Source organism: Diadema setosum, chromosome 21, assembly GCF_964275005.1.
Source record: "Diadema setosum chromosome 21, eeDiaSeto1, whole genome shotgun sequence".
NCBI classification, from domain to species: domain Eukaryota; kingdom Metazoa; phylum Echinodermata; class Echinoidea; order Diadematoida; family Diadematidae; genus Diadema; species Diadema setosum.
The window spans coordinates 20,990,863-21,003,947 of record NC_092705.1 but is presented as its reverse complement, the minus strand read 5'-3'; the positions used below and the strand labels follow the sequence as shown (position 1 = coordinate 21,003,947).

Sequence of the window (13,085 nt, the reverse complement as noted above, 5' to 3'; positions counted from 1 at the left end):
GAAATCCACAAGTTACTGGTCCGACATGACCAGTAAAAAAAAAAAAAAAAAAAAAAAAAAAAGCATTGGCGGGGTCAGCAGAAAGAAAAAGACCAGTCCCGATCAGGGAGAAACAGAATGCAAGATATCGCACTGTTCAACAAGTTTTACGCAAGTTTTCGTTTATGTCTACCGGTGCAATTTGTACAGTAAACATATATTAGTTTTGAGCACTATAGTCAGGTCGCTTAGTGAAATTACCGTTACACGGTGGATAAAAGCATCAAATTTGGCATATGGATTCCTTTAGGACTATTAAACAATATTAGAGTAGGAGCCCTCTGGAATTTTTTGATCTTTAGGGTGAAAATGCTGAATTTTGATATTTCTTTATAACATGATATATATATACTGTATTGCGTAAGTAGGGCAGGTCGCTTAGTGAAATTACCAGTACACGGCGGATAAAAGCATATTTTTTTTTTTCTTTTCACACGGATTCCTTTACGATTATTAAACAATATTAGAGTAGGAGCCCACTGGAATGTTGAGATTTTTAGGGTGAAAAAGCTGAATTTTTATATTTCTTTATGATATCATATATATATTGTATTGCGTAAGTAATAGTCAGGTCGCTTAGTGAAATTACCATTACACGGCGGATAAAAGCATCATTTTTTTTCACACGGTTTCCTTTAGGACTGTTAAACAATATTAGAGTAGGAGCCCTCTTTAATTTTTCGATTTTTAGGGTGAAAATGCTGAATTTTTATATTTCTTTATAATATGATATATAATTATATACTGCATTGCGTAAGTAGGGCAGATCGCTTAGTGAAATTACCATTACACGGCGGATAAAAGCATTTTTTTTTTCTTTTCACACGGATTCCTTTAGGACTATTAAACAATATTAGAGTAGGAGCCCACTGGAATGTTGAGATTTTTAGGGTGAAAAAGCTGAATTTTTATATTTCTTTGTGATATCATATATATATTGTATTGCGTAAGTGATAGGTCGCCTAGTGAAATTACCATTACACGACGGATAAAAGCATCATTTTTTTTCACACGGTTATAGGACTACTAAACAATATTAGAGTAAGAGCCCTCTTTAATTTTTCGATTTTTAGGGTGAAAATGCTGAATTTTGATATTTCTTTATATGACATGATATATGTACTGTTGCGTAAGTTATAGTCAGGTCGCTTAGTGAAATTACCATTACACGGCGGATAAAAGTATCAGTTTTTTTTTTTTTTTTTTCACACGGGTTCTTTGAGGACTATTAAACAATATTAGAGTAGGAGCCCTCCGGGACTTTTGTAGAAAAACACTAAAAAGATCAAATTTCAAAATGGCCGACACTTAATTGGGAAAACCTTAACTTTTCATGTAATATGGGTAGTACGATGACAATATATTACATTTGTTTTTGTATTTTGGGTTTTCTTTAGAACTTTGGCTTGAACATTGCGTTAGGAGCATTATATTCCTGCGTAATATAAAGTCTCTGAACTAATGGGGGAGAGGTATAAGGGCAAAAGATGAGAGTTCACAACAGATCTGAACTTATACATTGTATGTTATCACTTTTCCTTACTCACGCAATACAATACAATATATATATATATATATATATATATATATATATATATATATAATACATATATATCACATTATAAAGAAAGCATTTTCACCCTAAAAATCGAAAAATTCCAGAGGGCTCCTATTCTAATATCAGTGAGTATAATAGGTCCTAGAGGATCACTTTCCAAATTTGGTGCTTTCATCAGCTCTTTAACTAACGGTAAGCCCAAATGTTGACATTAAGCGACCTGACTAAGGAAATGTGATAACATGTAAGTTCAGATCTGTTATGAATTGATTTATTTTGGAATTGGATTTCGTTTGTGTGTGTGTGTGTGTGTGTGTGTGTGTGTGTCTTTTCCTTAAAAATTGCAGGAGGACTCCTAATGAGGAATCCGTGCGCCAAATTTGATGCTTTTATCCGCCGTGTATGTAAAGCAAGACGATAAAAAAAAGTAGGCAACAGAACAAGCGAATCACCACTTTTTAAGTTGAGGGTCGCCCCCTTTGCCCTACCCCTCTCCCAGCCGGTCAAAGACTTTACATTACGCAAGAATATAAACAATGCTCCTACCGCATTGTCCAAATTCAGGTTTTAAGCCAAACCAAAAATAAAGATATATACTAATATTTTCATCGTATCACCTATCCATAAGTAATGTCACATGAAAAGTGAAGGGTTTGCCATAAGTGTCGGCCATTTTGAAATTTGATCTTGTGTGTGTGTGTGTGTGTGTGTGTGTGTGTGTGTGTGGTTAGTCTAATATTGTTTCCTAGTCCTCAAGGAATCCGTGCGCCACATTTTATGTTTTTATCCCCAGCGTATAGAGCAAAACGAAAAAAAAAAAAAAGCAGGCAAAAGAACAAGCGGACAACCATGTTTTTTAAGGGGGGGGGGGGGTCCCGCCCCTTTTGCCCTACCCTTCCCCCAGCAGTTCATGCACAGAGACTTTACATTATACAAGAATAAAATGCTCCTAACGCAATGTTCAAGCCAAGGTTCTAAAGCAAACCAAAAAAAAAAAAAAAAAATGTAATATATTGTCATCGTATCACCCATATGACATGAAAACTTAAGGTTTTCCCAAGTAAGTGTCGGCCATTTTGAAACTTGATCTTTTTAGTGTTTTTCTGCAAAAATCTCAGAGGGCTCCTACTCTAATATTGTTTAATAGTCCTCAAGGAATCCGTGTGAAAAAAAATAAAAATGATGCTTTTACCTGCGTGTAATGGTAATTTCGCTAAGCGACCTGACTATTACTTACGCAATACAGTAAATATATCATATTATAAAGAAATATCAAAATTCAGCATTTTCACCCTAAAAATCGAAAAATTCCAGAGGGCTCCTACTCTAATATCAATGAGTAGGTCCTAGGGGATCACCTCTCCAAATTTGGTGCTTTTATCCGCTCTGTAACGGTAAGCCCCAAATTTGACATTAAGCGACCTTACTATAGCAGTCGACCGGATTCGCGCTCGCTTGCGCATTGGCGCTGCTCACGCACTGCCATGCCATGCAATACATGCAAAACATGTATAATGTAACTGTTGAAATGCATGTAATTCCCTGATCCCCGTTTTGTTTGTTCGTTTGCTTGCGATCGGCAGTCATGCCAGACAAGAAGCATTGATAGAAGCGCACGCATTTCTGGGTCATTTTACTCATGATTTTTTAACGCAAGATCGATCCGATCCCGGCTTCGCAGCAACGCGGTAGTTGACATGTTAGAACTAATTTACTTATGCCGATTTTTAGAAAAAGTAAAACATATTCGATATAGTAACAGTAGATACAGTAAATGGATCTGATTGCGTTCATTTTCATTTTACACAGTCATTTCACAAATGAATATTTTCATTCGTTCAGAATGGTCTCATAATGAAGATAGGCGCAAAAAGGATCACAAAATCGGCCCATCCGTGTACTTCTATAAGAACGCATGAATAAAATGTGAAGAGATTATACTAGGGAGAAGAAAAAAAAAAATCATGACATCATCGCAGTCCGGCTTACATATTTCAGGTAGAAATCGTCCCAAAAAGGATCATGAATTCGGCCGCGTCGTACACCTTTCAAAAGCTCATGTACGAAATGCGAAGAGATTATAGAGGAGAAAAACAAAATAAAGGACACATTTTGTTGCGTGCATCATAAAAGATTACAGCTGAATAACAATTCAAGAAATCAACGCAATCCCGTTGAAATTTGAGGAAATAATAGGCGCAAAAAGGATCTTGAATTCAGTCCTGCATGCCGTGTTGGTTATCAAAAACACATGCACAAATGCGACGAGATTATCGGGAGAAAAATAAAAAACACATTTTTACCCTTCTGGTGCATGCATTACAAAAGATTACATCCGAAGTAATTCATGAAATCGCCACAATCCCGCTGATATTTGACGTAGGAATAGGCGCTAAAAGGATCGTGAATTCGGCCGTGTAGTATACCTTGAAGAACGCATGTACGAAATGGGAAGAGATTAGGGGAAGAAAAAAAATGGACACATTTTCAACCCCTTTTGGCGCTTGCATCATAAAGATTACAGCCGAATAGTAATTCATGAAATTATCGCAATCCCGTTGAAATTTGAGGAAACAATAATAGGCGCAAAAAGAATCTCGAATTCGGCCCTGCATGCAGTGTATAATTTTGAAAACGCATGCACAAATATGAAGAGATTATCGGGAGAAAAATAAAGAACGCATTTTCAACCTTTCTGGTGCGTGTATCACAAAAGATTACAGATGAAATAATTAATGAAATATCGCAATCCTGCTGATATTTGATGTAGAAACAGGCGCTAAAAGGATTGTGAATTCGGCCGTGTCGTATAGGCCTACCTTTTAAGAACGCATGTACGAAAATGGGAAGAGATTATTGGGAGAAAAATACAGGACACATTTTCAACCCCTTTTGGCGCGTGCATCATAAAGATTACAGCCGAATAATAATTCATAAAATCATCGCAATCCTGTTGAAGTTTGAGGAAATAATAGGCGCAAAAAGAATCATGATTTTTGGCCGTGTCGTATATCTTTTAAGAACGCATTTACGAAATGCGAAGAGTTCATCGGGGAAAAAATAAAGGACACATTTTCAACCCCTTTGGGCGCGTGTATCATAAAAGATTACAGCCGAAGTAATTCATGAAATCATCGCAATCCCGCTGATATTTGAGGTAGAAATAGGCGCAAAAAGGATCGTGAATTCGGCCGTGTCGTATACCTTTTAAGAATGCATGTACGGAATGCAAAGAGATTATGGGGAGAAAAATAAAGAACGCATTTTCAACCATTCTAGCTGGTGCGTGCATCACAACAGATTACATCCGAAGTAATTCATGAAATCGCCACAATTCCGCTGATATTCGAGGTAGAAACAGGCGCAAAAATTATCATAAATTCGGCCGTGTGGTACATCCTTTAAGAACGCACTTACAAAATTCGAAGAGTTTATCGGAAAAAAATAAAGGACACATTTTCAACCCCTTTTGGCGCGTGCATCATAAAATATTACAGCCGTAGTAATTCATGAAATCGTCACAATACCGCTAATATTTGAGGTAGAAATGGGGGCAAAATGGATTGCGAATTTGGCCCTGCATGTCGTGTACCTTTCAAGAACGCATGCACAAATGCGAAGAGATTATCGGGGGAAAATAAAGAACCCCTTGTAGCGCGTGCATCAGAAAATATCACAGCTAAAATAGTTCATTAAATCATCGCAATCCAACTGAGCACCAAGAGCAGGTTACGCAGCAAGTTCGTGCGCCGATGTTCTGAAAAAGTCACAAACGCATTTGATACAATCTGATTTTGTTCACTATCATTTTACACTGTAATTCACAAACAAACATTCTATTTTTTTTTCTTATTTCTTTTTTGAACTTCTTGTGCAATGAATAATGCAAGTTAAAAAAAAAAAAAGATTAACCTGTAAAATGTACATGGGGGTACATCCATAAAAAAGTCATGTAATATTTTTTTAGGTTGTCGTTGTTGACCGGTAAATTTTCGCCTCCCCTCTCATTCTGTTACATTTTGTGACTTGTGTATTTTTGATTCAGTGACAAAGATGCTGTGCATGTCATTTTTTTTCTTTGTAATAAAGATAATCACTTGCTATTAGGTAAGTGATTACTAATGGATATTGCAGCATACCTGTGTACAAAAATTGTTTATTTCTAGAGGGTGAATTTTTGTGTGCGGCCTTTGACAGAAGTGGGTACTTTCTTTTGCTGTCCAGTGTATATTTAATATACATCCCCTATTCAGAATAAAACTACTCGAACCTCTTCAGGACTTACCATGATAACAATCACACCTTGCGCAACAAAATGTGATCTTTTGGTTCAGTTTCTGTTACCTCAGTTCTGAAGCTAAACAAATTTTGGATATTTCAGTATTTTACATTCATATGTTTTATAAAAATCTGCAACAGTGAAAAGGTACTATTCTCTCAGAAAATTGGAAATGTCACGCAATGCAAGCATTTCTAGAATCTCATCAGTAAATTGCAAGACAAATCATTTGATTTCTGTTGAAGACATTTTACTCAATCATGTAATTTGGACAACATGAACTATAACTTAATCTCTACCCAGTTTCCTGTTAATTCTTACAGAAATATATAAAAACTTTGATACATCTTAACACATGACTCATAGTTGCTGAGGAAAAAGTCTTACCATCAATTTCAGGCTTGAAGGTGACTGTCTTCGGAGAGTCAGTTGTCTTGGGCTGGGCGGAGTCTCTCGCAAGCGGGCTCTGACCCGGCTTCCTCTGTGACTGAGAGCTCTGCTCTGCCAGGGGGCTCTCTGGGTGTGTTTTGGGCGATGAGTAGAATCCCGGGTATGGGGACAGAGACCGGGAGTCCTGCACCAGACCGGGTTTGGCTGGGACCACGGCAGGAGAAGCGCCCTGATGCGAGGTGGATGCTGGTGATGCTTTGACACTTCCGGCAGGTTTGAAGACACTGGCAGTGGGAATGGTGGCGGAAGCGGATGCGGTCGTCGAGGTAACGCCAAAGGAGAACCCAGCAAAGGGAGACGTCGCTGCGGAAGTGGTCACTGGCTTGGCCAGAGAGGGCGCCGGTTTGATGGTGCTCGGAGAGAAGAAGTTGAAGGTTTGGCTGGGCTTTGTGGCAGCAGTAGTGGAAGACCCAGCAGAAAAGCTTGAAAACTGTTCGGGGACAAATATGAAATTGGTCCAAAGATGAAAACATATCACCATTTGACTTTTGGATACTAAAATGATTAATGCTGCTCTCATGCCTTAACATCAGCCATTGTGAATAAGAATATTGTAAAAGTTGTTATTTTTGCAAGGGTTTAATATTTGCACATTTCACAAATCATTGTTGGGCTGAAAATTTATCAACACACGAAAATATCCCCACTTGATGTGCGAGGGGAGTGAACAGTAAGGCACACACGCATATACGAAAGCCTCATTTTGTCAAGCCTTGAAAACAGCATTTCCTGAAAATGTCTACATCCTACACCTTTGGAAAAAATATCTGGACATGAACAGTTTTGTTTATACATAGCACAATACCAGTTGCTTGTCTTTCATTGAGCCAATTACCTGCAGCTGGGTGGAGGGCGGCTTGGCCATATTCAGTCCCTGACTCTGGCCCTGTGCAACGTTTGGCCTAAACAGTCCCTGCTGAGGCTGTGCAATGTTCTCATTGCTCCCGGATGGGGTCTTGGAGGATGGAGTCAGATTCTCTGCACCTCTTTCAGAAGTGGAGAGGCCCTTGGGCTGGGCAGCAGGGCTCGGGGAGAACATGGCTGGGCTGGACCCTTGGGACTTTGGCGGAGTCCCACTGGTGATTGAGCCTTCTTCAATTGGAAATAAAAATGAGTTTAGTGCCAATGAGTGCTAATACTCTTGTCGTCATCAACATGCATTCCTTTTCAACATTACATATAAAGCACACCAGAGGTGTTGTGAGTGAATAATACCATACACAGACACACAGAAATCACAAAACAAACAGAACAATTCTTTTTCCTCTCTCTCATTTTCTATTCTCTCCCATCTACATAATACTATACAGAAATGTTCTTCACACAAATAAAAAAAAAAAAAAACATTCCTCGTGTTACGGTACCTTTGAACATGAGGGTGGATTTGCCATCACTCGGCATGCCTGATGGCATACCCCTGGCCTCCCCCTCACCACCGGGTCTTAGTGAGGCATACTCCTGACCAACGTTTCTTCCACCAGCCTGGAAGTTTGACCCCACACCTGCCGGACTTCCGGCGCTCAGCACCTTGGGTGATGGTGCACCTTGCATGGTGGCTGCACTGGCACTGCCTGAGACCAGCAGCTGCCGCTGAGAGTACGCTGAAGCCGGTTGCTGCAAGAAAAAACATTGAAACAGCTATTCCCACCATCAAGAGGAATGAAACCCTATGAAGTATAAAAACCATGAGTTAGTTATTATGGATAGTAACATATCAGTATATTATATTACATCGCGATGTCACCATGATGTCACCAGTCTTTCAGAGAGGAAAGCTAGCTTTGTAGGAAACAGTCATTCTACAGGGTGCACCTACCTTTAAGCCCTGCATGCCGGCCATCTGATCCACGCTCTGATCTTCAGGAGAACCGATGAAGTTATACATCCCATAGAGACTGTCCAGCGGAGCCCGGCCGGTGGAACAGGGCGTTGATGACCCCTTGCCCGGGGCGTACATTCCCCTGTCGTATTGCTGGGCGGCATAGTAGGCAGGATTGGGCACCGGCGATGGCACCCTGTATGCCGATGGTGACGGGTACCAGGCTTGGCCACCGGGCATGGGGGAGATTGGTACCATGTGGGGGTCGTAGTATGCCCCAGACGCCAATGGGTGATAAGCAGGGTGTGTCTGGTACACACCCCTCCCTGCAGCCTGCTGGACACTGGGACTGGCACCTGAGAGCAAAAACAAACAAAAAGCTAACTGCTACGAACATCAAATACACATGAGTCTGTCATGAATGTACCTTCTAGTAGATGTACATGTATGATGTACTGTATGCATGGTTGCTTTAATATGTGTACATATTGTATGTATACAGGTTGACCAGAGTAGTGAACTTTCTCAGAGCTACCAAGTCTCACGCATTCTGCGTGAGACTCAAGCATTTAGGATCTGTCTCACGATCTCACGCATGGCACCCATTTTTCTCACGCATCTGGTGAAGTCTGCAATTTGGGCCAAAAATAAGGAGCATATAGCTCAAAGGATTTAAGTGATAGTTGCAATTGAAGGTATATTTCCCTTTTGCCTTTCAAAATTAGTAAAAAATAGTCACTTAAGTATGCATTAGATCGAATCATTAAGAGCTAATAATTTAAAAAAGCTCCCTACCATGGGACGGGGACATCCCCTTGTTCGCGCGCGCATGCGCGCGAGCGCCGAGATGCCGAGTCATAAAAATCTCAACTCATAAAAGTTTTTTGAACTTGGCATCTTTGCTTTCTATTTGGTATAGCTACAGCACATGCATGTGAAAGGAAATATGTATATGGAACTGTTCTCAATTTCGTTTACAGTAAATGAACCATTGCAATATTTGATTCTTATTCTGACTGACAACAAAATGGTTCTGAGATGTACGCAAAAATAATAGTTCTAAAACCATGCCTTATACAGGGCAATATTTGAGAAATGAATGTGCTCTATATAGGTTTTTATGGATGCATATTGAAGAGCTAAAATGACATTTATGATATAAAAAATAAACCCGGATGTCCATCTCCATTGAATTGATAAAGAGTCTACACCAGTGAGAGGGACAAAATTGTCATGTTTCTGTACATTTTTAATGATGACCACGGTTGGAGCTTACTTAACGGTTTGGCTGCAGCTGTCACATTCTCAAAGGAAAGAGTTCCTCCAGATGCACCAAAAGCGGCTGGTTTGGAGTCTAGCAGGAACCAATGAATTGGACACATATTATTCAAGACAATTTGCTCATGAATATGGCTGACTTTCATTGCAAGACATGGGGAACCCCTTTACCAAGCCAAAAGAACAGCAAAGAAGTGCTGGCGTGCTGAATACCTGGGATCTAACAGGTGGTTTCAAAGTTTCTGAGATTTGATGTTCTACTTCTTGTCCACAGCACTGAATAGGTATTACCTGTGACATATAACACCTAAGATGCATGGGTACTTCTTTCAGCACTTGATAATTTCTCTTAAAAGATATCACCATGCAGGGACTGTTTTTACTGTATGACAAACACACCACTCATAAATAATGTATCGCAAGTATTTCAATCTCAAATTTCAACTGACTCCACGTAAGGACAATATTCTTGTGCAATCTTCTGCTGTGTTGATGCTCTGTACAGCTCCATCACTCATAATTCCTTGGTTTTTCTCTTCACAGAAATCATAGCCATGCTACAGATATTTCACTGGCATGTATTTTCATGGCAAAAACAGATAAACTAAAGTCTTTAATGGCATTGACGACCCATGAAGTTTTTTAAGGTGTTTTTTTTTTTCAATTTATCTACTTCAAATCCCAATTGATGTGTGACTTTTCTTGGTAAACTTATCACCTTGGTACCATGTTAATGCAACTGTCACTTATTTACAAAAACATGCTTCTCGTTAGAATCATCCGATTTCTTTGTAACTCCAATTGAAACTTAAATGTGAGTCAAATTTTCATGACATATCAGCTGTCATGTTTTTCAATGTCAACATGAACATACCCTGGCTTTTCACGTAATGGTAGACGACTGAAGATTTAACCAAATTTGTTGTTTCTGTTAAAATATAACTCTTTCGCTAAACACTTTCTCCAATTTACGCGCATTCCACAGAAATTCAATATTTCGACCTCTTATTTCACTATCCCACACTTTAATCCTTACTCCTAAATAATAAGATGCTTTTTTAACGTGCCCCTGATCTAGGTAGTCTCTATAACCAAGCAAACACAGCATAGTTTTCATGGGTGCTGTTCGTTATTCCGAAGGTTCGCTATTCCAAAAGTTCTTTAATCCGAATGTTCGTTAATCCGAAACACACAAAGTCCCTATACCTCGAGTTTCGTTAATCCGAAAATGAAAAAGGGTTCGTTAATCCGAACATTTGTGGCGCTATTCCGAAGGTTCGTTATTCCGAAGATTTGTTAATCCGAAAATGAAATTCGGAATAACGAACCTTCGGAAAAACGAATCTCCGGACTGAAGAGCCTTCAGAATAACGAACCTTCGGAATAACGAGCTGTAACCGTTTTCATCACGGCGTTTCGCATATAGCTCACGGACATTCCGAACAAACAAGATATTGAACAATGCAGTTCTTTGGAGTTGGAAACGCATTCTATTCACAGTAAACAGCGATTTCATGTCGAGAACAAATTCCTCTGCAAAATCCTAAATAATTATTACCAATTCTGAATTGTTAATGCTTGTTTCTCTTTTCATGCTGATGTATCAAAGAAAACACTTTCCATCTCTCGTATAGATGGACGTACGATCGTACGTGTATGACGTGTAAGCTCAGTGACGTAGTCTATCTGATAAAACATTACTCCTTGTCGCTAGTATGTTCTATCAAGCAAATCAGTTAACTCGGCAATTATACTGACTTCCATTTGTAAATTTACATTTCTTCCATTTGTAAATTTACACTTCAGGTTAAGAAAAATCAAATGGAATGTCATGTTTTGTTACTTGTAAGCAGGCCATTGGAAACCTCTGAAAATAAAAAAGGTATTTTCCCCACACATTGCTTTCAGTATACCATCACACAAATAAATTGGATGATGTTTTTGATAACGTCTTAACTGAAGATCGATTATTAACCCAAGTCCGTATGAAAAAAAAAAAAAAATAAAACAAGATCGCATTGAGAGTTGACTGATTTCAAAATTATCTGACTGATTTCAAAAATTTAACGTTCCCATGCATGTAATCGCGATACAGTGCACGTCCTTGACATCAAATATAGTTACCAAAACTTCGAAATCACGAAGTACAGATTGAGGTCCTAAATTTGTTATCTAAAGTCTACAATGCAAAATTTGCTTATAACGAACACAGTCACAGTCAAAGAATTGACAAAGAAAAACAAAAAACAAAAAATGTGCTGCGTTATCGAAATACGAAGTTTAGCTGCAGAGGGCAAACGCTTCACGTTTCAGTGTGTTTAAGCAGAAATCCCTTTGCGTTTGCTCCTTACACACTGTCACCGAGGAGAATTTGTGTTATCATATTAGTCAGAAATGATATAAGGTTCGTTACTCCGAAGTTTCGTCACAACAAAACACACTAAGTCCATTTAACTTAGTTTGATGTTTGTGACTTGTGAAACTTTGTAACCCCCCATATCATACAATATGATTCCTTATAAAGAACATTTTGTAGCGCATTATTTCGAAGGCCAGTTATTCATACGGTTTTCTCAATCCGAAAATTAATACAGGTTTGTTATCGTGAAGCTTTTTAGGTAAATGATAGGAATCTCCGAAGGTTAACCGAAAGGTTTGTTAATTGGAACAAAAATAAGGTTCGTTAATCTGAATGTGGAGAAACAAATTAACAACCAAAGCCTCCAGATTTAAAAACCTCATATTGTTTTCACCTAAACGAATATCGGGCCGATTCCACTTTTAGACGAACGGACCTTCAGAATAGTGAACCTTAATATTTAATTTTCGGATAAACAAACTTTCGGAATAAGAACCTTTGGAACAAGGAACCTCCTGAATCTATTACGAACCATTTTCTTTTTCATTGTCGGAATAACGAACCTTTGGAATAATGAATCCAGGGAATAACGGACATTCGGAGTAACGAATCTTTGGGATAGCGAACGTATCAAATTACGGACCTTAGACATATTACTAAATCATCACTTTTTAAACATGTGTTTTCAAGGTAAGCACAAAAACCCAAATAACTTGACGACATCTCTGTCTCTCAAACTTAAGACTGAAAAAAGATGTATGAGATAGAATTACAAATTAACATTGCTCTTCATTGATGAGTATTAAAAAAAAAAACACCATGTTATGATAAACGCAGGTTTGCGTGTTTTCATAATACAATAATTGTGTACTGCATTATTTTTGTTCTCTTGTTACGAAATTTTAATGAATAGATAAACAAACAAACAAAAACAGCCCCTCCAGAGGAATTCGGCATAACGTGAGTGCACTGGCAGTCCTTTTGTATACGTATTGGAGCTCGATCCCTTCTCAGTTTCTTCTCATTTTCATTCAACTACTTCCACGTTCTTTTTGAACTTTTACGTTTCTTCTTGCCACATGCCCATTACAGACTTCTTCCGTCATTTCATCCTTTCCTTTTCAATATATTCCGAATGTGACTGCTAACACTTTTTGGATTTTTTTTTCGTTCTTTTTGGTCGCAAAATGTTCAGGCTACATAGGGAATGAGAGAAAAGTCGTTGTGAAGGTAAAAATGAGAGTGCATAAAAGAATAGAACATATGGCAATTAGAACGAACGTCCGTGATGGAGACCCAATAT

The 13,085-nt window shown here is 38.6% G+C and overlaps 1 protein-coding gene across 1 annotated transcript in view; it reads right to left on the bottom strand.

Moving 5' to 3' along the window:
• The window catches only part of LOC140244394 (uncharacterized), a 59,342-nt gene that overhangs the window by 19,659 nt on the left and 26,598 nt on the right, over positions 1-13,085 (bottom strand). Inside the window, exons 11-15 of the mRNA XM_072324033.1 lie at positions 9,422-9,499; positions 8,143-8,501; positions 7,691-7,940; positions 7,162-7,415; positions 6,264-6,756 (exon numbers count right to left, since the gene is read on the bottom strand). Of these exons, the coding sequence (XP_072180134.1) occupies positions 6,264-6,756; positions 7,162-7,415; positions 7,691-7,940; positions 8,143-8,501; positions 9,422-9,499 (1,434 nt within the window). The remainder of the gene's footprint in view (positions 1-6,263; positions 6,757-7,161; positions 7,416-7,690; positions 7,941-8,142; positions 8,502-9,421; positions 9,500-13,085) is intronic.